The following is a 25630-nucleotide window of genomic DNA, read 5'->3' as shown; positions in this document are numbered from 1 at the left end:
GACGTGTGATACTTCCGCCGCCTGGAGGAGCAGGGACGTGAGCCCTCTGCTGCGCATATTCACTGTCCCAGTTTGAAACATATTGTACGGCTCTCACGGAAATACATTTTAAAATATGTGGCATTTATGGCTCTCAGCCAAAAAGGTTCCTGACCCCTACACTAGAAAGTTAATGCGGTCTTATTCTTGTACTGCTGCCACGTGTGGTCCCCCATGCTCCCATCCTCTTAACCTACTAAACAACAGCTTTTCCGATTAATGTTTAACTGGTAAAAGTATAGTATGTTAAAGAATCCCTCATTTTTATTTTACGTTAGATTCAAGACCTTACATCTAATAATGTAGTACAAAAACTGTAAGTGGGAGTGTTACGCAAGTGTGAAACTTGCGTAACATTCTACTTTTCCACTCTCTACAAAATATTTTTGTTTCTGTCTCTGTCACTCTTGGAGAGATTCCCTAGTTTCAGTCTGGACAGGAAGTGAGGCAAGCGCTCACAGATGAGGTAGGTGGGCTTTTAAACTTGTTTGCTGGAAAGAAAGAGAGTGTGTCAGCTATATAATATGAAGGCTGAAGTGTAAAAACACTGATAAATGACATGTTCTTGATCAATAATTAGCAGAAGGTCCTGATACTGTGATGATATGTCCTTGGAAGTTTAGTCAATTTTAGATGAATGAGTGACTTCACAGTCTCACATTGAGTGCATAACATCTGTGCCAACACCCCGAATACAAACCATACATTCAGTGAAACCTGGCCGAAGGAGGGGTGGGGAAGAAGTGCACAAATGAGGCATTAAGGCTGTCTGCATAAACATGTTCATTTATATTCTATTACTTCACACCCCCCCCCCCTCCCCCCAAAAAAGAGAAAAGCAGAGTGAAACTTACCTCATTTTTTCATGTCTTTTTGCCACTGACAGATTGAACTACTACAGTATGCTGAACGTATGATTATAGAGTGTAGAAACCTCTTCAGATCAATATTTATTATCATAGGGAAGAGGTGAAGCCTCACATCTCCAGGTGGCTGTTTATGTGGTGGAATAAATACATGCTTGCATTAATTAACCAGCTGAGCGGTCTGGACGAGCTCAGCTCGTCCAACACCGCCAGCGGCTGCCGCTCAGGCCCTGCTGGGCCGATTTGAATGAAATAAAAAGCAGCACACGCAGCCGGCACTTTGCCAGCCGCGTGTGCTGCCTGATCGCCGCCGCTCTGCGGCGATTCGCCGCGAGCAGCGGCGAAAGAGGGTCCCCCCAGCCGCCTGAGCCCAGCGTAGCCGGAACAAAAAGTTCCGGCCAGCGCTAAGGGCTGGATCGGAGGCGGCTGACGTCAGGACGTCAGCTGACGTCGATGACGTCACTCCGCTCGTCGCTATGGCGACGATATAAGCAAAACAAGGAAGGCCGCTCATTGCGGCCTTCCTTGTTTATTCTGGGCGCCGGAGGCGATCGGAAGATCGCCTCCGGAGCGCCCTCTAGTGGGCTTTCATGCAGCCAACTTTCAGTTGGCTGCATGAAATAGTTTTTTTTTTATTTAAAAAAAACCCTCCCGCAGCCACCCTGGCGATTTAATCAGAACACCAGGGTGGTTAAGCATCTTCACTGAAGTACTCCTTGCTTCAGCTGCCACAAACCTGCATTAGGTTTGCAATTATTCCCCTTCCCTGAAGTCTGATATAAGTAAGGGCCCTGTGAGAGAGCTGGATCCAATGAGCACAGCTTTTTAGGTACTGTATATACTCGACTATAAGTCTAGAAATGTATGTCTGACTCACTAAATAAAAGTATAGGGGTCGAATTGTACTCGAGTCAGACCTAAATTTATAACTCATCACTTTTGCAGAGCGAGCAGTAGTGGCTAGCATGCTTTATAATCTAACTTCCCATAGGAAATGGCTCAGATAGGAAAACAAGAGGAGGAGTCGGCACTACAGCTCTTTCTGCGTGGCATGAGGAGCAATGGCAGGATGGCAACCCTTCTGGTCCTTAGGTACAAACAGCGTGCTCAGACTAGGAATGTACAAGGGAAGCAGGTTGAGATAGGAAATGGATCAGTCGGCACTTGCTGTGAACTGTAATTTATTCAAAAGGAGGTAGCATATCACATCACGTTCATGGGTGCAATAGAGGTAACCATACCATATGGAAGGCTGCGCGGTGATGGTGGGTGCTGGGCACAGATGAGCCTCAGGCTCAATAAAGCACCATTTCAGCCACCTGCAAGCAAGAAAATAAGAGAATAATTTTGACAGCACTTTTTGACCTGCCTTTTGGTACTTTTTGAATTGCAGAGTTCTGAAAAGTAATTTTTAACAGAAGATGAAAAATTATCTCCTAGGAGAAAGTTTAGGAGAAAAAGGGAATTGAATTAGGGCCGTGCCATTTTAGCTAAATGTAGCTTGTGCTGCAGTTGAACTTCTTTAACACTGGAAGAATTTTCTTTAAAAATCTATGGGCGTTCAATGATTTGCATCTTTTTCTGATCAGCTCATACATATAATAACAGGAAAATGTGCTGTATGGCCATTCAGAACAATGGAGAATGGTAGGGACCCATTCCCATAATTTAGTTGCTGGCGGCAGATGATAAAATAGTGGGCGCCAATAGGTGCCCGCTATTTAATCAAGCCCAAATTACTGGCAATAGCCACTAATCATGGCTATTAAAACAGAAAATATTGGCAGATAAAGTAACCCATGGGGGGGGGGGGGGGGGTAGTTTTGGTGGTTTAAGGTTGGGCACTGCCGGAGGTGTAGGCTTAAGCAGCACCAGGGGAGGGGGGGACGATCCTTAGTGTTACGCACCGCCGGGGGGAGTCCATAGTGTTAAGCACCACCAGGTGAGTTTTAGGGCTAGGCAGTGTCAGGGGGGATTGGTTAATGCTAGGCATCGAGAGAGAGGGCTAGTGTTAGGGTAAGGTTAGGTCATAGTAAAATATTAGTAAACATTATCGGAAAATAAACTGATTGAATAGCTGTATTTTCACAACTAGCACCCTTTTTACAGCAGGACTTTTTTTTTATACGTATGCCTGTATAAAAATAATTGCACACAAGTTCATAAAGGTAGCTTTATTCTTTAGAATAAAGTTTTATAGACCAGGAAAATTGGTATAAAGATTTGTGGTTTTACCCTAAAGCATACATGTCAAACTCTTGCCTGAGGGCCCCCAAGTGGTTTCTCTACTTGGCATTATGTTTGGCCCACTCTAGACCACCAGGGAAGCTATATTGGAGGTGAAGACCTAGATCCACCAGGGAAGCCATTTGGGGGAGGGAGAGGGAAAGCATTAGATACTAGGGAACTGTATAGGGGAGGGTGTGGGCTACGAAACACCAGGGAACTGTGTAGGGGAGGGTGGGGGCCACTAGACAACAGGGAACTGTATGGGGAGGAAGTAGGACCACTAGATATCAGGGATTTGTATAGGTGAGGGTTGGGCCACTAGACACCAGGGAACTGTGTAGAGGGGGGGGGGGGGGGACCAGACACCAGGAAGTATAGGGAAGGAAGGACCACTAGATACCAGGTAACTTTATAGCATTAGACACCAGGGAACTTTATAAGAGAGGGAGGTGGCCACTAGACATTGAGGTTGGCCCATGACTTCTTTCCCAGTGTTCAATTTCGGCCCACTTTGTATTTGAGTTTGACACCCCTGCCCTAAAGGGAGGAGTGTGCAGCGCTTTTGTCCAGAGAAACATTAGTTCTGTTTTGAAAAAAAATGAAACCCACACTTTTGAATAGAGGGGGGTTATGAAACATTGTGTCCACAGCAACATAATTATAATGTACAAATAAAGCATGCATGTTGAAAATACAATATGGTTATACATTTATGTGAATAATCACTGTACTAACTATACATATTAAATGTTCTTGTAGATGCCACAAAGCAAATGATATTTTATGAAGTTTTTATTCAAACGAAGCCGGATCTGGGTATGTTGTTTCTGCTTTGCCAGCATGCAGGTTGTCTGCTGTTTAGTACATGTCAGGTCCACCAAACGTACTGAGCTGGTCATACCCCCTCCTCCTCCCCTACATCCCAGCTGCCTGCCTCACCTTCCTATGTGACACATGAGGAATTTGCAGCTTTTCCTCAGTGCCCTGCAGCCTTCTGACAAGACAAGAAACTTCAGCCAAGATGAACTTGAAGCAAGTCCTGTTTCTCTCTTTTGCTGCAGCAGTTGTCTTTCTAGCAGGTAAAAGACTGATTTGTTTTGGTTTGAAATGTGGGACTTGTTTGACAAAAGGAATCTTTGTCTATGTATCAGATTTAGAAATCTGTTGCTGTGTTCTATGCTTCTTTGCTGTATATCATTATTATACAGTAAAATACAATAGAAAATACATATTTCTAGATAAAAGGATGTATTATGGTCATTCTAATAAACTACCTCCAGCTGATCTGTGATCCCTATAGACGTAAAATAATTGTTAGACTGACCAATTTTGGTTGCATTAGGGGATATCTGCATGCTTATGGGCACTCTGCAATCTCCCTGATGGGGGATTGATCATCTAGGTTGGATTTTCCTGACTGGCAACTATGACCGTCCTGACCTAAAGCCGGTTCCATCGATGTCTGCTAAGTGCAAAAAATCTACGTTTGGGGTAGACAAATAAATATATGCCTTCTCATTAACAAAGATAGGGGTTGGGATGGTTTTGTTGACAAGATACCGCAGATCTCCTGAAAATATTGTTAGTATCAGTATGCCCAGGACATGCTTCAACTAATTCAGACAACTTTATTATCTTAAAAACACTCAATGGGGATATTACAGTAGAATCTCATTATAGTAAACTCTGATATAGTAAACCTCGAACTTCTGATACAGTAAACTACTTGGCCAGGTCCCTTGGAGTTTACTATAAAGGGATTATACTGTATCACATTCTCTTTGGTTATTAGAATGGGGATACACATACATTCTTACTTATTATGCACTGCAGCAAGACTATATCTGCACCGAAGCATTCTTCATCCATTGTATAGTTTCCCACCTTTCCAATGGGGATACTCAGACTGATTGTGCTGCAGGTTAAAAGCAGCAAGCCTTATGACTGCAGTGTAGTCCAAGTGAAGTCCAGGAATATAAATGCGTCACATAAACAGTTGTATGTTGGTGATCAGCTGGTGAGGATACACTTCCATCAGTTACTGAGAAGGTTGTTGTATTAATACACTATTTGCAGTACAATATCTAGTGAAGGCTGATGTTGCTCTAGTTTTGCAGGTTGGTGAAGGTGCTGCAGTAAGAAGTGCTCAAGATGGGGCAGCTGACAAGAAAGACAGTAAGTACATGGACAAACCACAACAGTCACCATTGGGGCAGTTGCTTGTATTTGGCTACATTAAAAAAAATACAGAGAAAAGTAATTTATACAATTTCTTTGATGGAGCCAGGGTGAGTACATACACGACAGGCATGAAGCCAAGGTTAGATACTAAATGACAGGGTTTGTGGGATGCTGCACTTTACACACTCATCCTAATAACTAACCTCTCTCCCTAGGCTTGAGGAAGATTTTCATGCCGGAATCTGAGGCTTCAAACTTCTTCAAGAAACGTGGCAAGAGATCAACCAAGTCTCAGGATGAAATAAATGGTGAGTTTGTTTGTCTTATGGATACTGGTTTGTTTTTCTATCCCACACTTTCCTTGAAACTGTAGACCATGATTCCCGCAGTCACTGTTAGGATGCGTTACTGGACAGCATTGCCACTGAATACCTACAGGCTTCTAAAGGAATATAGTAGTAAGAACAGGGTCAAAGAATCACGGCGCTGTCTTCAAAGCATGCCACACAATAACGTATTGTTCCAAAGGATGAAGTGCTGCTGATGTGTGGACTATCACTGGACTTTGTAGAAATAGACAGCACATTATCCCATACAGACTATACCCAGTAGATAGACGTGTACTGCTACAACTGCATTTATGTTTATTCATATCTGAATATCTTATAGAAACCCCAAACTAACAAAATACCCTCCATTCACAGCATATTCATGGTAGGCTAAGCTACTGTCCGTTACATATGGTGGCTTTGGTGCTTTCCATAATTTCAACCAGAACCAAGTCACTTACTGTTTGCAGGAAGGTCCTCCCACCAGCATGACGCTCAGTGATCGATTGACCAATTGCTTCTTGGCCTGATTGTCATCAAGTGGGGTTAGAGGTCACTAGTAAATACCAAAACTCAGAGATTTTGGTATTTTGCATGTAGCAGCTGTCAGCGTCGGGCTCCTAGAGCAGACAGCAACAATAGGGAAAGTATCTGTTAAAAACAGGTACCATTAGGTACACTTAAAGTGGTTATTACCCTGTAAGTAATCTATTCTGTTTGCTATAGTCTGTTGTTTATGAATTGTTACACATATACTGATCCCAGTGGCTAACTGCTTGAAATTCAAGCTTACTACATTCCATTTAAGAAATTGGAGCTGTAGATTGTAGCTGTCACTATTCTAATGTTAAAAATGAAAAAATAAAATTAGGCTGCTATGTGCAGCAGACCAGGTTTTATGTAATAACATTGCACAAAGCAATAAGCCCAGTTTAATCTACCAGTAATTTTCATAATTTCCATGAGACCGATAACATTAGAGGATGAGCCAAATACCATCTTCTATACTTATAAATGATCTGCAAGAAAGAATGTATTCATGGGCTTTTATTTGCCAGAATAGGGTAAACTACAGAGCTCATCTGTACTGCAGACAGGATATGTTGACAGGCTGTGCATGGTGATATAACCATGGAAGCCGTTGCCTTACATCTTCAGGGCTGTTTGCATTGCACTGTACAATGAAGGGCTCTTTCTCCTGCTGGAGAGAAGTGTGTGCTCTGTGCTGGGCAGGAGGTACAGGGCAGCATGGAGAAAGGCTGCTCAGTGCTCTCACCTCAGCTCACATTACACAGCTCCCAGGATCTGCACAAGCACCACGCAGCTCCTTCCAAGTCCCTCTCTGTTTCTATACCTGTGATTTCATGGAACAGAGCAATTAAAGCATGTAGGCTGAATGCACATTTCTCTTATTCCCTTCATGCAATATTTTGTGAATCCCTTAATACGTGTATGAAATTTGTATCTGATCCTCTACAAAGTAATTTATCGAGATATGAAGCAGAGGTCTAATGGACATTATTGTCTAAGGCCTTATTTTCACAGATGTTTTTTTACAACACTAAATGCTCTATAAATTCCCCATGAATGGCTGTGTTCCAGTACACACAAGAGCTAAAATGTAGCAAGGTTCAAGGTGGCCAAAAGGAATTACTAATTCAGCTTACAGACATTCATTAAACATCAACCACCCTCCATTGCTTATCTGTGAAAGAGTCAAAGCAGTATAAGATCTGCACAGATACACTACTTTCCAGGCATGGTAAAATGCATGCGCTTAAATGAGGCTTAACTAATTCCTAAATATCCTCAAAGGGTGACTTCAGCTAATTGGCTGAGGGTGGTATTGTTTAACTTAATCATTGTTACATCTGGAGGTTCCAGGTGTGACATCTACCCATTGGCCAGCCCAGTTCTGCCACTGTAGACTTTTCCATTTTGTTTTTTACTGCAGCAAGGAGTCTCACTGCTCATGCTGCACCCTCTATAGTGGCAAATAAATGAAAATCCCAACCCTCTTTTTTTATGCAAAACAGCATCGTCTGATTTCTGCATTAAAGTGGACCCAAATTAAAAATACAAGATTTCAGAAATAAAATCTATTTTCTAAATTATAATAATAGCAGCCTCCTTTCAGCTACATGATGACAAATATAAAATATTTTACATTTATTGGAGGAACCCCTCCCTTTCTTTCATATTGCCGGGACAGAATCCAGCAGACTGGTGGATGAGATAAAAAACAAAACACAGGCTGCTACTGATGATGTCACAGGGGAGGTGATCTCAGCTTGTGTGAGATTTCACATAGACAACGCCCGTGAGGGAGAGTAGCTGATGACAAACACACCCATGATCTAAAACGTCCTACTAAGTTCAGAAGTAATGGCTGCCACCTGTATAACCCTAGTTATGAAAAGAGAAGGGTGAAAAGCATGCATTGAAATGCTCGTAGGCTTCAAGGAGTGTTTATCTTTGTATGTGTCAGAGTGGTGCAACTAAATATTTTGAATTAAAAAAATCTTTGGTTTGGGTCTGCTTTAAGCAGCAGAGACGCACAGTGGCAGCTCTCGAGTTCGCCATACTGCGGCTGGCACAGAATACTGTAGTTAGCGCTCCATTCCTTTTCTATTCGCCTGTCTAATCTACTATAGACTCAGAGGTACAGGTAAAAGCACAGAACCTCCCAACCACACCTACTGGGTTGCTGTAAGATACCCCTCCCTCCCATATGTGGCATGATCTCTTGGATAAAAGCGGTCACTTGGGGGAGCTGTGCTATCAGTGTGGATTTTTTTTCTTACATACAAGGCATTTATTAAGGATACTAATATTTCTACGTTTTAAAGAAAATTTCATGTTAGAGGGATATGGAGGCTGCCATATTTATTTCATTGTAATCACCACCAGTTGCATGGCTGTCCTGCTGAAACACACACCTGAAACAAGCATGTGGCTAGTCCATTCAGACTTCAACCAGAAACACCTGATTAGAGGCAGATATTCAGCAGGACAGCCGGGCAATATGTATTGCTTAAAAGAAAATAAATATAGCAGCCTCTATATCCCTTTTACTTCAAGTGTCCTTTAAATACTTTTTACTTAATCAAAATGTATTGTTTATTTCATTATAAAAATATACATAGAGTATGTTAATATCAACTAGTAATGGGGTCCCTGACTGATTGTATTTTATATAAATAAGAATTTGGACAGGCTTTCCAGTTGTCAAAATGGTGAAGTGGATGGAGCACAATACCCCTTCCTCACCATCACAGACCAATTAGTATGGGGTGCAAAGACCTCTTTACTAATTATTCTTAACATTATTTTTTTTTTTACAATTATTTATTAAAACCGTAAATCATATTTACAGTAGCAAGAAAAAGTATGTGAACGCTTTGGAATTTTATGGATTTCTGCACAAATTGGTGATAAAATGTGATCTGATCTTCATCTAAGTCACAACAACAGACAATCACAATCTGCTTAAACTAATACCACACAAATAATTGTTTCCATGTTTTCATTGAACACACCATGTAAATATTTACCGTGCAGGTTCAGGATTTTGTATATGTGGGTGGGGCTTCCTTGTGTGGGAAGTGCAGAGCATGGGAAGTGCTTAGCATGGGTAGGTAATGGTTGAGCTTGGGAAATGTTGGGTGTGGGAAGTGCTGGGCGTGGGGAGTGCTGGGCATGGGAAGTGCTGCGTGCGAAAAGTGCTGGGCATGGGAAATGCAGGGTTGGGTGCTGGCATGGAAAGTGCTGAGCAAGGGAAGTTGCTGGGCATGGGAAGTTTCTGGGTGTGGGATGTGCTGGGCATGGGGAGTGCTAAGTGTCGCACATGCTGGATGTGGAAAGTGCGGGACTTGGGCAGTGCTGGATGTGGGGAATGCTGCGTGTGGGGAGTGCTGGGCATGGGAAGTGCTGATCTGAGGAGTGCTGAGCATGGGAAGTGTTGGGCTTAGGGAGTGCTGGGCGTGGGGAGTGCTGAGCATGGGAAGTGTTGGGCTTAGGGAGTGCTGATGTGGGGATTGCTGAGCATGGAAAATGTGGGAAGTTCTGGGTGTGGGGAATGTTGGGCATGGGAAGTGTTGGACTTAGGGAGTGCTGGGCGTGGGGAGTGTTGGGCATGGGAAGTGTTGGGCTTAGGAAGTGCTGAGCATGGGGAGTGCTGGGCATGGCAATTGCTGGGCGTGGGGAGTGCTGATGTGGGGAGTGCTGAGCATGGAAAATGTGGGGTGTGGGGAATGCTGGACTTAGGGAGTGCTGGGCGTGGGGAGTGTTGGGCATGGGAAGTGTTGGGCTTAGGAAGTGCTGAGCATGGGGAGTGCTGGGCATGGCAATTGCTGGGCGTGGGGAGTGCTGATCATGGAAAATGTGGTGTGTGGGAAGTTCTGGGTGTGGGGAATGCTGGGCATGGGAAGTGTTGGGCTTAGGGAGTGCTGAGCATGGGAATTGCTGGCCGTGGGGAGTGATGATGTGGGGAGTGCTGAGCATGGAAAATGTGGGGTGTGGGGAATGCTGGGCATGGGAAGTGTTGGGCTTAGGGAGTGCTGAGCATGGGAATTGCTGGCCGGGGGGAGTGATGATGTGGGGAGTGCTGAGCATGGAAAATGTGGGGTGTGGGGAATGCTGGGCATGGGAAGTGTTGGACTTAGGGAGTGCTGGGCGTGGGGAGTGTTGGGCATGGGAAGTGTTGGGCTTAGGGAGTGCTGGGCTTAGGGAGTGCTGATGTGGGGATTGCTGAGCATGGAAAATGTGGGGTGTGGGAAGTTCTGGGTGTGGGGAATGCTGGGCGTGGGGAGTGTTGGGTTTAGGGAGTGCTGAGCATGGGGGGTGCTGGGCGTGGGGAGTGTTAGGCATGGGAAGTGTTGGGTTTAGGGAGTGCTGAGCATGGGGGGTGCTGAGCGTGGGGAGTGTTGGGCATGGGAAGTGTTGGGTTTAGGGAGTGCTGAGCATGGGGGGTGGACAGGCCTTTCAGTTGTCAAAATGGTGAAGTGGATGGAGCACAATACCCCTTCCTCACCATCACAGACCAATTAGTATGGGGTGCAAAGACCTCTTTACTAATTATTCTTAACATTATTTTTTTTTTTACAATTATTTATTAAAACCGTAAATCATATTTACAGTAGCAAGAAAAAGTATGTGAACGCTTTGGAATTTTATGGATTTCTGCACAAATTGGTGATAAAATGTGATCTGATCTTCATCTAAGTCACAACAACAGACAATCTGCTTAAACTAATACCACACAAATAATTGTTTCCATGTTTTCATTGAACACACCATGTAAATATTTACCGTGCAGGTTCAGGATTTTGTATATGTGGGTGGGGCTTCCTTGTGTGGGAAGTGCAGAGCATGGGAAGTGCTTAGCATGGGTAGGTAATGGTTGAGCTTGGGAAATGTTGGGTGTGGGAAGTGCTGGGCGTGGGGAGTGCTGGGCATGGGAAGTGCTGCGTGCGAAAAGTGCTGGGCATGGGAAATGCAGGGTTGGGTGCTGGCATGGAAAGTGCTGAGCAAGGGAAGTTGCTGGGCATGGGAAGTTTCTGGGTGTGGGATGTGCTGGGCATGGGGAGTGCTAAGTGTCGCACATGCTGGATGTGGAAAGTGCGGGGCTTGGGCAGTGCTGGATGTGGGGAATGCTGCGTGTGGGGAGTGCTGGGCATGGGAAGTGCTGATCTGAGGAGTGCTGAGCATGGGAAGTGTTGGGCTTAGGGAGTGCTGAGCATGGGAAGTGTTGGGCTTAGGGAGTGCTGGGCTTAGGGAGTGCTGGGCATGGGAAGTGCTGATCTGAGGAGTGCTGAGCATGGGAAGTGTTGGGCTTAGGGAGTGCTGATGTGGGGATTGCTGAGCATGGAAAATGTGGGAAGTTCTGGGTGTGGGGAATGTTGGGCATGGGAAGTGTTGGACTTAGGGAGTGCTGAACATGGGAATTGCTGGGAGTGGGGAGTGCTGAGCATGGAAAATGTGGTGTGTGGGAAGTTTTGGGTGTGGGCAATGCTGGGCATGGGAAGTGTTGGACTTAGGGAGTGCTGAACATGGGAATTGCTGGGAGTGGGGAGTGCTAATCATGAAAAATGTGGGGTGTGGGAAGTTCTGAGTGTGGGGAATGCTGGGCATGGGAAGTGTTGGACTTAGGGAGTGCTGGGCGTGGGGAGTGTTGGGCATGGGAAGTGTTGGGCTTAGGAAGTGCTGAGCATGGGGAGTGCTGGGCATGGCAATTGCTGGGCGTGGGGAGTGCTGATGTGGGGAGTGCTGAGCATGGAAAATGTGGGGTGTGGGAAGTTCTGGGTGTGGGGAATGCTGGGCATGGGAAGTGTTGGGCTTAGGGAGTGCTGAGCATGGTAATTGCTGGCCGTGGGGAGTGATGATGTGGGGAGTGATGAGCATGGAAAATGTGGAGTGTGGGGAATGCTGGGCATGGGAAGTGTTGGGCTTAGGGAGTGCTGAGCATGGGAATTGCTGGGCGTGGGGAGTGCTGATGTGGGGATTGCTGAGCATGGAAAATGTGGGGTGTGGGAAGTTCTGGGTGTGGGGAATGCTGGGCATGGGAAGTGTTGGACTTAGGGAGTGCTGGGCGTGGGGAGTGTTGGGTTTAGGGAGTGCTGAGCATGGGGGGTGCTGGGCGTGGGGAGTGTTAGGCATGGGAAGTGTTGGGTTTAGGGAGTGCTGAGCATGGGGAGTGCTGAGCGTGGGGAGTGTTGGGCATGGGAAGTGTTGGGTTTAGGGAGTGCTGAGCATGGGGGGTGGACAGGCCTTCCAGTTGTCAAAATGGTGAAGTGGATGGAGCACAATACCCCTTCCTCACCATCACAGACCAATTAGTATGGGGTGCAAAGACCTCTTTACTAATTATTCTTAACATTATTTTTTTTTACAATTATTTATTAAAACCGTAAATCATATTTACAGTAGCAAGAAAAAGTATGTGAACGCTTTGGAATTTTATGGATTTCTGCACAAATTGGTCATAAAATGTGATCTGATCTTCATCTAAGTCACAACAGACAATCACAATCTGCTTAAACTAATACCACACAAATAATTGTTTCCATGTTTTCATTGAACACACCATGTAAATATTTACCGTGCAGGTTCAGGATTTTGTATATGTGGGTGGGGCTTCCTTGTGTGGGAAGTGCGGAGCATGGGAAGTGCGTAGCATGGGTAGGTAATGGTTGAGCTTGGGAAATGTTGGGTGTGGGAAGTGCTGGGCGTGGGGAGTGCTGGGCATGGGAAGTGCTGCGTGTGAAAAGTGCTGGGCATGGGAAATGCAGGGTTGGGTGCTGGCATGGAAAGTGCTGAGCAAGGGAAGTTGCTGGGCATGGGAAGTTTCTGGGTGTGGGATGTGCTGGGCATGGGGAGTGCTAAGTGTCGCACATGCTCGATGTGGAAAGTGCGGGGCTTGGGCAGTGCTGGATGTGGGGAATGCTGCTTGTGGGGAGTGCTGAGCATGGGAAGCGTTGGGCTTAGGGAGTGCTGATCTGAGGAGTGCTGAGCATGGTAAGTGTTGGGCTTAGGGAGTGCTGGGCATGGGAAGTGCTGATCTGAGGAGTGCTGAGCATGGGAAGTGTTGGGCTTAGGGAGTGCTGATGTGGGGAGTGCTGAGCATTGAAAATGTGGTGTGTGGGAAGTTCTGGGTGTGGGGAATGCTGGGCATGGGAAGTGTTGAACTTAGGGAGTGCTGAACATGGGAATTGCTGGGAGTGGGGAGTGCTAATCATGAAAAATGTGGGGTGTGGGAAGTTTTGGGTGTGGGGAATGCTGGGCATGGGAAGTGTTGGACTTAGGGAGTGCTGGGCGTGGGGAGTGTTGGGCTTAGGAAGTGCTGAGCATGGGGAGTGCTGGGCATGGCAATTGCTGGGCGTGGGGAGTGCTGATGTGGGGAGTGCTGAGCATGGAAAATGTGGGGTGTGGGAAGTTCTGGGTGTGGGGAATGCTGGGCATGGGAAGTGTTGGGCTTAGGGAGTGCTGAGCATGGGAATTGCTGGCCGTGGGGAGTGATGATGTGGGGAGTGCTGAGCATGGAAAATGTGGGGTGTGGGGAATGCTGGGCATGGGAAGTGTTGGACTTAGGGAGTGCTGGGCGTGGGGAGTGTTGGGCATGGGAAGTGTTGGGCTTAGGGAGTGCTGATGTGGGGATTGCTGAGCATGGAAAATGTGGGGTGTGGGAAGTTCTGGGTGTGGGGAATGTTGGGCATGGGAAGTGTTGGACTTAGGAAGTGCTGAACATGGGAATTGCTGGGCGTGGGGCGTGCTGAGCATGGAAAATGTGGGGTGTGGGAAGTTTTGGGTGTGGGGAATGCTGGGCATGGGAAGTGTTGGACTTAGGGAGTGCTGAGCATGGGGGGTGCTGGGCGTGGGGAGTGTTGGGCATGGGAAGTGTTGGGTTTAGGGAGTGCTGAGCATGGGGAGTGTTGGGCATGGCCAAGGCTGGCCACTGAGAGTTTTTCATCAACAAAAAAGTTTTCCTTCCAAACTGAATTTTTTTTTTCACTTTATAATAGTGAAACCATTAAACAGACAGCCCATTAACGGGCAACTTCTAAAATTAAATAAATACATGAAAAGTCGGAATTCACAGTTTCCACTTTTCTGTTATGACACCTTTATTTTGAAGATGAGAACACTATTTACCAGCATTTCTGTATGTATGTTCCAGCTGAAAACAGACAGAGGCTTGCAGCAGATGAACGCAGAAGAGAATACTATGAAGAGCAGAGGAATGAGTTTGAGAACTATGTGGAAGAGGAGCAGGATGGTAAGCATTTGGTGTTCATTACTTATAAGTCTTACTGCTGTTTCAACCCAAAGGCCTGGTGCACACCAAAAACCGCTAGCAGATCCGCAAAATGCTAGCAGATTTTGAAACGCTTTTTCTTACTTTTCTGTAGCGTTTCACCTAGCATTTTGTGGTTTTGGGGAGCGTTTTTGGTGTAGTAGATTTCATATATTGTTACAGTAAAGCTGTTACTGAACAGCTTCTGTAACAAAAACACCTGCAAAACCGCTCTGAACTGCCGTTTTTCAGAGCGGTTTGCGTTTTTCCTATACTTTACATTGGAGGCAGAAACGCCTCCGCAATCCAAAATCTGCAGCAGCCGGGGAGTATGCGTTTCTGCAAAACGCCTCCCGCTCTGGTGTGCACCAGGCCATTGAAATACATTACCCAAGCGTATCCGCAACCGCAAGCGGATCGTAAAACGCAGCCGAACCGCTCTGGTGTGCACTAGGCCTTACTGTGCTTCCTTTCTCATGGAGAAAGCTGTCTGAAACAGAAGACAATGGGCATGATTCACAAAGCATTTTCACCTTATCTGTTACATTTTAAGTTCCCAAAGAGCAAAAATATAATATAATTAGGGTAAGAAAAGTAATATTGAAATGAAGTAAATCAGAAACAACTTACTTTGAGTGATTATTTTGCTAGTAAATGTGCTAAAAGGTTATTTTGATCACTTAGGTGATAAGTCATTTATGAGAAGTTTTGTGAATAGAGCAATATGTGGTTATGTGAAGTGTCATTCCAGCTGTATTCTTCTAGCTATGATTGGTCGCTGATGGGAATGAGGAAATAGTGCTGCTGTACAGTGACAAGCTCAGTAGACTCAGCTTTATGCCGAGAGAGAAACAAGGAGTTAGATTATTGCTTGCAGTATAGGGCTAAAGTGTGGTCTGATGCTCTGCAAGAGAGGATTATGTTGAGTCACCTGCCTACTGCCAGAAGTGAACAGATGCATAAGGTACTCAAAACTCAACTCCAAGCCTAAATACATTTGCAAATCGGAGGATCTGAATATAACCTTTGAACTGGAGGACTTAGGCTACTTTCACAGTGGGGCGTTGCGTTTTGATGCGACGTTAAAGTCGTTACAGTAGGGCATACAGGCAATGAAAACTATGCTTCCAGGTTATTACGGAGCATGTGCAAACAGACCAATGCAGTTAATAACGCACAGCATGCAGCACCTTCTAATAATGCTACACGTTACACACAAACGCAATGTGTGCACTGTGAATGTTGCACAGACTTATTATTGCTGTGCGTTAGTCCACGTTAAAACATTTTCTAACGTGCGACTTTAACGTTGCACTGTGAAAGAGGCCTAACATACCATTTGGAAACATATCTAAAAGTTCAATCTGTACCAAGGTGGTAGAAACACATTATCTAACCCCTGGCAGGTTGTCCCAAATAATAACACAGATTGATGTTTTGATGCGGCAAAAAAGGCACCTTTTACATGGAATTTGCACATGCCCATTAACCCGCTTAATACTACAATAAATACAACCATTGCTGGAGTAAAGGCCGCGGCCATTTTTATTGGGGTTTAAAAATTGCATAAATTTGATAACTTTATTAAATAATAATAAACCAAATATTCTTTATTCAGAGATACAAACTAAAACGAAAGTTCTTATAATAACTGCCAGTAATCTTTACTGGTCACTCCAAAAGGACCACCCATACCTGGGTGCCATTTCCCATGCACTTCGCCTAACCGGATAGGCATATGACCCCAATAAATTAACGGCCAGCGACGGGGAGGGTGGGCGGGGCAGCTCCTCTTCAAAGAAAGTGCGCATGAAGCCGTCCACCTGCTCCTTCTTTTATACTATGCACTCGACGCTGATTGGCTGCTTCCTTCCACCTGAGCACAATCAGCCTAACACCTGAGGAGCTCTCCCCAAATACTGGGGGAAAAGCGTGAACCTGCTGGGAGAGAAGAAAAACACACCTGCAAGGTAATTAACAACCCTACCTGACAGGGCATGGCAATCCCATGCAGTGCTCCGCAATTCTGCGCTCTGTTCATGGAATTTGCACATGCCCATTAACCCGCTTAATACTACAATAAATACAACCATTGCTGGAGTAAAGGCCGCGGCCATTTTTATTGGGGTTTAAAAATTGCATAAATTTGATAACTTTATTAAATAATAATAAACCAAATATTCTTTATTCAGAGATACAAACTAAAACGAAAGTTCTTATAATAACTGCCAGTAATCTTTACTGGTCACTCCAAAAGGACCACCCATACCTGGGTGCCATTTCCACCAGCCGGCCTAGAACCTAGGCTGGCCCCACCCCACCACCGCGGCCTTTTCAATGGCTGAATGCAGGTTGGAATTCAGTATATCTAGACCAATGCTTGACAAATGAACCTTATCATTCCTAAATAGGCCAGGTTCCCGTCCTTCCAATTCAATGTGGCGGAATGAATAACCTCCCAGAGCGGGAAGGAATTTAGCCAGAGACCTATTAATTCTCTTCCTGATCTTATTCATGAATCTGAGATCCGGATAAAGAGACCAAGATAATCTCGGAATTATTTCAGAGAAGATTATTTTCGCACTTGGCATAAATCTCGCCAAATCAAACAGATCAGATCTCATTCGATTCAAGAGATCTACCGTGCTGTATTTAGCAATGTCATTCCCGCCTAAATGAATCAGAAGGATATCAGGGACCGGCCACCCATGCAATTTGTTATAGATAGCGGAACTGAGGTTTTCCCATAGAAGACCTCTGATACCCAGCCAATAAACTTGAGCTTCATCCTTGCTTAGCAGTAGATTTTCGGAATAAGGCCTGTTCTTAGCCCTCCTCTGGGCCCAGTAAATAAATGAGTGGCCGACAATCCAAATTATAGTTTTTCCTGCAAAACATTAACACATAAACAAATGAGGTCTTACATATAATCGGAATCTATTCGATTCCCAACGACCGATACGTTGAACAACCTCGTCTGATAATCCATGCCTAACTGCCTCAGATGCAGCCCCTATCCTAAAAGAATGCGACGAGAACTTCATGTCCCCCAAACCCAGATGAACCAGGCACTTACGGAAAACTGCCCTAAACTGGAAAGCCGACAATGCTGACCCATTCCTATGCACCAGGAAAGACTTAGCCTGAGTCCTCATATTCATAAACAAACCCACCAAACTTACTGGGCAACACAAATGCCCTTCCAACTTTGAAATGGACAACCACACTCCTTTTCCCAGCTGATCAGTCTTTGAGCGCTGAATAAAAAGCTCCATTCTATCAACTAAAATGCGCACATGCTCGGCTTCCAGAGGGGAAGGAGAGGCCTTATTGGGAGCAACCACCTCTGAAATCCTCAGAGCTCCAAAAAATGCTAGACTGAAAGCTGCTCTAAACAAAGCCAGCTCATAACTATCCAAACAAATCGAGCTCAGCACCTCCATTAACTTCATTAATAATTCAAACGACACAGGCCTTCTACTATCCGGTTGCCTAGAACCCCTAGCGAAGCCTTTTAACATTTGCCTAACCAGCGGATACTCGTTATGCCCAGGAGCCCGGGCCAAACGTCTAAAGAAAGAAATCCCTGCTAACAGTTTAAATAACTTATTTGCTGAAAACCCTTGTTGCACACAGATAGATATAAAAACCAGAAACAAATCACTCGAGTCACATACAGGATTTTGATTATACTCAGCTGAGACTTTGCACCAAGAAGACCAGGCCTTATTATACTCAATCCAAGTCCGGGGGGCAACCGACCTTTTCACTAAGCCCGAAATTAGGACCAAATGATTCTCCATAAATGCTCTGGGGAACTCTGTCCTTCTTCCTCTGCGACTGCCACTGCTCGGAAAGTATCCCATTGCTGCCGAGACAAAGAGTCAGCTATTACATTTAATCTACCAGGTAAATATTTCGCCTTAATCCAAATATTTAGCTTTAAACAGAGAAGAACCAAATGTCTCAGTAACTTAACCACCATGCTAGATTTTGAGGACAAGCAATTAATCGCAAACATGACACCTCTATTATCTGTCTGAACTAATATCCGCTTGTTCTGAAAGCTTTTTCCCCATAAAGTTAACGCCACAATAACCGGGAAAAGCTCCAGCAACAAAATATTTTTTGTCACTCCTCCATCAATCCACGATTGAGGCCAGCTCTCAGCAGACCACCGGCCCTGCCAAAATGCTCCGTACCCAACGGAACCTGCAGCATCAGTGAAAAATTCCATTTTTTCATCCAAAATGAATTCACTTTGCCATAACGACCTACCGTTAAAACCTAAAAGGAAGCTATACCAAACCAACATATCCTCCTTAACTTCCCTATCTAAAGTAACATGTAAACCCGGGGATTTCAGCCCCGCTATAACTGCTGCTAACTTTCTTGAGAAAACCCTACCCATCGGCATTACTCTAGAAGCAAACGCTAAATGACCCAATAAGGATTGGATTTCTTTTACTGTAGCTCTTCTTTTCACTAGCAACCCATTCAACAATGCTTTTAAAATCCTGATCTTCTTATTCGGTAATCTAAACTCCATACGAACCGTATCTACTGTAATGCCCAAAAAAACTAATGCCGTACAAGGGCCTACCGTCTTTTCGTGTGCCAGGGGCACACCAAACTCCTCCATGCTTACACAAAAAACTTGCAACAGTGCCTGGCAAGTCTGGGAATCCCTTGGTCCAATGAACAAGAAATCGTCCAGGTAATGCACTAATGCACCCCCAGACGATCTCTGCCTCACCGACCATTCGATGAATTTAGAGAAGGTCTCAAAATAAAAACACGACAATGCACATCCCATCGGAAGACATTTATCGAAGAAAAACTGATTGTCAAAACAAAAACCCAAGGATTTAAAAGCATCCGGGCAGATAGGCAACAAGCGGAATGCTGACTGGATGTCCGCTTTAGCTAAGAGAGCGTTACTCCCAAATTTTCTAATTTCATCCAGTGTTTTATCAAATGTTAGATAAGACACTGATGCTAGAGATTTATCAATGCTGTCATTTAAAGAATTCTCTCGAGGAAAAGACAAGTGGTGAATCAATCTGAATTCGTTTTCAGATTTTTTCGGTACTACACCCAGTGGTGAGATTCTAAAATTTTCAAAAGGAGGTGCCACAAAGGGGCCCTCCACCCGACCTAAACGCAATTCTTTTGCAATTTTGTCAAACACCACTTGTCGATGCAAATTAACAGACCTCAAATTCGGGACAGTAACGCACCCTTGACCATCAAATACAGGCAACTTAAAGCCATTCTCAAAACCATCAGTGATTAGGTGGCTGCTCGGCCTGTCTGGATAGATTCTTAGCCACGGGGCCATTTTTTGAAGATTCACTGGCGTCCAGGCTTTTATGAAAGAGCTCCTTCGTGCTACTCTGCGCTTGCAACCCCACCTTCTTAAAACAGCGGGACATAGGGTGCATTCCGCCACAGAAATTACACTCATGCCTATACCGGCAGTTCTGTAAGAATTTACAAGTGCCCTCGTTGTAGGCAAAGCATAGGCCTTTCTTGACAGACAACCCGGACTGAACCGTTGTTTGCGATTGCTTTTGCTGAGGGAGCATCAGACTCAGCCACAGGCCTAAATCTTTTGCTCCCCATGACAATGAAGATTGCACGGCCATTCTTTGACGATAAGCTTCATCATATTGAAACCATGCCGAGCCTCCAAATTGTCTATAAGCCTCGCTAATCGCATCAAGGTATTGAAATAAACTGGTACATAATTCCGGTTTTCTTTCGCCGAGGACACTTGCAAATATGCAGAACGCCTGCTGCCAATTATTAAAAGTACGCAAGACAGGACGGCGCCTGTCCTCCTCACCATCTTTTTTATCCTTCACCGTGAACTCCTTATAAAACGGCAGCAAAGATAGTAAATCAATATACTCCCCACTCCATATTTTTTCTTTCACTGAAATACTTAAATGAAAACCCAGCGGGGATAAAGCACACGGTAAAGCCTCCTTGTAATGAGACTCCGCTATACCAGGCTTCAAAACAGGAGCAACATTAGGCTGCTTCAATTGTGTGACAGAATCAACATTTCTCCAAGCAGCTGCTGGAGATGTCTGTACTGACACACTTGCACTAACAGCCTGCAGACTAGCAGCCTCATTAACCACATCATTGACATTACATGACACCTTCTGCTGCAAATGCACAGACTTAACCAAAGAATCAATCACTGAAGACATCTCATTTAAACGTAAATTAATAGAATTCAAGCTGCAATTTGCAGGAAACTCACCCGGGAGAACCGGTGCTCTGACGTCCTCTGGCTGTCCCCCAAGGGTGCCCTGGCTAGGACCCGCTTGTGGCTCAATGTCGACCGGTGGTGCCACCTCCCTTGCTTGAGCAGGCTGGAACCGTCCTTGCTTAACAATGGGCCGGCAACTGGCCGCCCTATTTGACGCAACAGGAGGGGAAGAGCGCTTCCTGGATTTCTTGGGCCTCTTACCAGACCCGCCCCCGACTGGAGCAGCCACCCCCTCAGACTCTGCATAATCCGGCTGTGTGAAATCCTCTTGCGTGTCTCTACGCGAGAAATGGCCTCCCAGCTCCTCCTCCGCTTGGCCCGCCTCTACGACACGCGGCCCCGCCATGCGCAATGCATAGCGTCCGCCTCTTCTGTTCTCCGCCATGCCGCTTGCTTCACCAGAAGGTCCCGCTACAGCAGCCTCTTCTTCCTCTCCTCCACACCGCATAAGTGCTGCCAGCCATTCCGCTCCGTCCTCCGCCCCGGCTCTCCTCATAACAGCGGCCACGATATCCTCCATTCGTGCAGCTCCTCTTCAAAGAAAGTGCGCATGAAGCCGTCCACCTGCTCCTTCTTTTATACTATGCACTCGACGCTGATTGGCTGCTTCCTTCCACCTGAGCACAATCAGCCTAACACCTGAGGAGCTCTCCCCAAATACTGGGGGAAAAGCGTGAACCTGCTGGGAGAGAAGAAAAACACACCTGCAAGGTAATTAACAACCCTACCTGACAGGGCATGGCAATCCCATGCAGTGCTCCGCAATTCTGCGCTCTGTTCATACCTGGTGGTCAATGCCCCAAGGTATGTAGACTGTGGCACTGAACATACCAAATCATGCACTAGTAGGCAATCAGGTCCTGAAAACCCTTGAAATGGCTCTCCTTGGCCTTAAACCTGACCAGATCGGCTAATAACACACATTTTTGCCGCAGTTAAACAATTGCAAGGACTTGGAAAACCCTGACTCTTAGCTTCCATGTGGTTAAGATGAACCCTGGCCGTGTTCTATGACAAAAGCCATTATGGATGGCAAAATGGACACATTTGAAAAGAAGTGGAATCCTCCATATACACAATACTACCACTGTCTCCCTCCCAAGTCTATAATGAATTTAAACCATGTATAGAGTGCTTGGGGGGCCCCAATGTAAAACTTGCATTGGGGCCCACAGCTCCTTAGCTACGCCACTGACAGGGAGCATGAGACACAGTTCCAACTGTCCTGATCATCCCTCCCAGCTGCGCGCGCTAGGCAACGCGAACATCCGAAATCCCATCATGCTTTGCACTGCATCAGGGGGAAAATGCCCGGGCAGATTTCTTTGATGGGGTGGAGCTTAGCTTCTGTGCAGCTAAAAATGAGGCTTGGGTAAGAAAAAAAAAAAAAAGTTCTGATGCTGTTGCTGCGAAACTGTTAAAGAACCACAGAGCCTTTTCAGCGCTGCTGAGTAAATTTTTAGTCTGGAGTGGAGGTTCACTTTAACTACTTGAGGACCACAGTGATTAACCCTGCTAAAGACCAGGCCTTTTGTGTGTGAAAATGGCCACTGCAGCTTTAAGGCCAAGCTGCAGGGCCGCACAACACAGCACACGAGTGATTCCCCCACCCACCCACCAACAGAGCTCTCTGTTGGTGGGGTCTGATCACCCCCCAGATGTTTTTTTTTTTTTTTAATAAAGATTTGTTTTTTTCAATTATTTTTTTACATTATTTTTAACAATTTTACATTCCCTCCTCCCCCAGTCAGCCAATCATAGCGATCTGCCAATCGCTCTTGTATGTCCCAGGTGGACAGCCGTGTCCCCCAAGCAGGAGATGCGCATGCAGCCTGCGCACAATCTCCTGCAGTAGCCGACCCAGTTCTTGACGGCAATTAGCCGTAGGCTGTCCTAGGGCGGTCGTTAGGTAGTTAATGTATATAGTAGTGTTGAAAGCTGAAGTTCAGAGGAATATTTGAACTAGACTTAGGTGCTTAGACAACCTGTATATACACAATACATTTAAAGCTAAATTTCAGGAACAATTTTCACTCAGGGTCAAAGCTACCATAGAGGCAAAGGGGTCAATTTCCCCAGGGCCACTACCCCCCCCCCCCCCCCAGGTCTCCCTATGACATCCTGCTCCTCAGGGTCCCTGCAAACTTTTGGCAGCATAGCAACTCATCTGTCCTGGCACGCTGTTCCATCCATGCTCCCCGTCTTCATCCCCGCTGGCTTCCTCTTCTACATGACCCGTTGCATGTCATTACACAATAACGTGCTGGGTCACTGACAAGAGGCGCCACTGCAAGGATGAAGGTGAGAGCACACTGACTGGGGCTCCATTGTGGCTTCAACAGGCCCTGTTTTAAATATCCATCTTTTCTCCAAACTTCAATGCTTCTTCAGGTGATTGAAACCGCTAGAAATACTGACCTGTGTATGGCCATCTCTACAGACTTTTTTACTGCGTATAAATAATAATAATGCAACAGTAAGGCAACACACTTTTATAAAAAATAAATACTAGATGTAGCACCAAAATAAAACAAATTCACACTAGGAGAGCATGGTGACCATGTGCTATGGAAACACATGGGCTAGTGTTGTGTGTGGTATAGCCCTGCCCTCTTACCCCCCCCCATGCATGTTGCTTGTCATTATGCATGCCAACGTCACCTGTTTCAACAGCGCATCCTGCTCATCGCTTATATGAATCATGCCATTGAAATTTACTGGAGGAGGAGGCATCAGGAAACCACCTAACCTTCATAGTAGTTCTTATCTGCTAGTCATTGTACGCACTATATTGCAAAAGAGTCTGGCCACTTACAGAGACGTATAACATGGCATTTAGGATTAATGCTCTGAAAAGTGTTTGCATACTTGCGGTTTGTATATTTGAAAATAAGTAGCTCCTCCCCCAACTGTGGTGTCACGTCTGGCTGTATGAATTACTAATACTACATTTAATATATCTCTTGTAGAGCAAGAGGAGCGCACACGTGAACAAGTTGAACAATGGCGCCAGTGGCATTATGATGGACTCTCTCCTTCCTACCTTTACCAGCGTCAAAATATTTAGGAGAAAGTAGATTGAATGTACATAACAGTTTGGATCACCTCCAGCAAATGTCCTCCTTTCCGATCAGTGCTAATACCAAGGAGCACAAGCTGTACTTTGCTTGTCACTTTATTGTATTATTTACAAGCTACTTTTCCTTTTGTAAGATTTGTTTTCGCTTTATCTTTTCTGCAGGGAAAAAAAAAATCTCTGCCTGATAACTGCTTGCCTTTTTGCATATTTTGTACGGATATACCCACACACATTTCAGCCGGATTGTGCAATCCAATTTTGTTGTACCAGTTACACAGGGTCTTCAACATATTTGAGGACACACACAATGCAAGACTATGATAAATATACAATTGTAACATAAGAAAACAACATAATGAATAGTTAACATTTGTTTTTATATTTCTAGTACAATCTAATTGTAGAATGTGTTATAATTGTAAGGCCTAGTGCACATGAGCAAATATCCCTTCTGAATTGCTACAGACCAAACCCAAAGAATAACGATCTAAAATTCCAGTCTGAACAATTACCAATCCAAAAGGTTGGCTTATGAGTACTAGGCCTAAGATCTAACTGATGTCATTTGGCTTATGTCATCAAAATCTGTATGAGGTGACCTTGCGTTACTTTCTTGGATACAGTTCTAATTGTCATTACATGAGAACACATGCAGTAATTGATATGTTTGGCTAGCATTACACAGCAGTGTTTTTGTATGGGTGGGATTAATACAATTCAAACAGTGGTGTCATTAATGATGATGTAATGAAATGAACAGTTTATAAATATAAGTGACATCTGTTTAAGAAGCTGTTGATGTTCTGTGAAGTAATTTATTAATTCCACTGAAGACAGGAGCAATTAGCACCAGTCTGATGTATTAGTGTGTGTGCACAGACTTTCAAAGTACACCTCTTAGGCTTTCCCACTATCCTGAAAAATAATACAGCAACGGTGATGTAAAGTTGTATCATAGCCTTTGCAGCTCAATGTCCTACAGTGAAAGTGCTGTAAATGCAGAAGAAGCCATCTTCATTCCCTTATGGCATGTACTGTCCTATGGAGAAGACAGGAAAGGGAGGAAAAGTAAGAAGCCACCCACAGCACACCAGGAAAGCAAAGCTGGTCAAAACATTTTGCCAAAACCAATTGCCTGTTGTGTGTTTTGACAAGTGTAGAATCTGGTAAATGCTTGTACAGACATCAAACTGCCAGTCTAACAATCACAATAAATCATTTTGGCCTGTTGAAAGCACATCTGCAGTTGTAGCACTCCTGCCCAACTAACTTAATTTTGGTCCAACCTCATCCTGCATAGCCTCCCCTATACTCACCTGGACCACCAAAACATTCTGGGGTGCATCATGCTGAAGCTTTCATATGGCTGGCTTCTGGAAGTTGGCTACTGCACTGTGATATGTGAGGGGGAGTTGATCTCATTTACTCCCTCCCTGAAGATAGGTTTTCGTAAGATGATAAAGTGGGAGTGTATAGTGTAGTACTCACTAGAGCCAAAGAGGCTTCATCAATATGGATGTCCTACAGGTTGAGGAAGTCTCTAAAGCTGAAGAGAATAGGGGAGTTATGCAAGGTGTGTGAGTTTTTGATGGGGAAGGACAGGTTTCGGAATGGAAAAAGGGGTGCAGTATTAAGTCAGCTAAAGAGAACCCGAGGTGGGCAGATGGGACACACAGAGGCATGTTTCTCTGCCTCATGACATGCCTCTGTGCGCTATAGCCCCCCCAGAGATTAGCAACAATATTTGTTGCTATCCCGGAGGTAAACACAGGAAGAGGGATTCCCTGTTCAAAACGTCCGCCAGGAGCGTTCCTGCAGCATTTCCTTTTCTGG

General features: G+C 45.0%; 1 protein-coding gene across 1 annotated transcript; it reads left to right on the top strand.

Moving 5' to 3' along the window:
* The first annotated feature begins 3945 nt into the window (after window positions 1–3945).
* Window positions 3946–25197, top strand: UCMA (upper zone of growth plate and cartilage matrix associated). The gene is made up of 5 exons (XM_068276135.1): window positions 3946–4213; window positions 5244–5309; window positions 5531–5623; window positions 14319–14417; window positions 23688–25197. The coding sequence occupies exons 1-5, from the start codon at window positions 4156–4158 to the stop codon at window positions 23783–23785; spliced, it is 414 nt and encodes a 137-aa protein (XP_068132236.1). The 5' UTR covers window positions 3946–4155; the 3' UTR covers window positions 23786–25197.
* The last annotated feature ends 433 nt before the right edge of the window (window positions 25198–25630 follow it).

The sequence above is a fragment of the Hyperolius riggenbachi genome, chromosome 3 (assembly GCF_040937935.1).
Source record: "Hyperolius riggenbachi isolate aHypRig1 chromosome 3, aHypRig1.pri, whole genome shotgun sequence".
In the NCBI taxonomy this organism is placed as follows: Eukaryota; Metazoa; Chordata; class Amphibia; order Anura; family Hyperoliidae; genus Hyperolius; species Hyperolius riggenbachi.
The sequence above is the reverse complement of the archived record's forward strand: the minus strand, read 5'-3'. Positions and strand labels throughout refer to the sequence as shown.

Coding starts and splice junctions, on each gene's coding strand:
- UCMA (XM_068276135.1), top strand. CDS start 4,156: ATGAACTTGAAGCAAGTCCTGTTTCTCTCTTTTGCTGCAGCAGTTGTC. Junction 4,214..5,243: donor AGCAGTTGTCTTTCTAGCAG/GTAAAAGACTGA, acceptor ATGTTGCTCTAG/TTTTGCAGGTTGGTGAAGGT. Junction 5,310..5,530: donor GGCAGCTGACAAGAAAGACA/GTAAGTACATGG, acceptor CTCTCTCCCTAG/GCTTGAGGAAGATTTTCATG.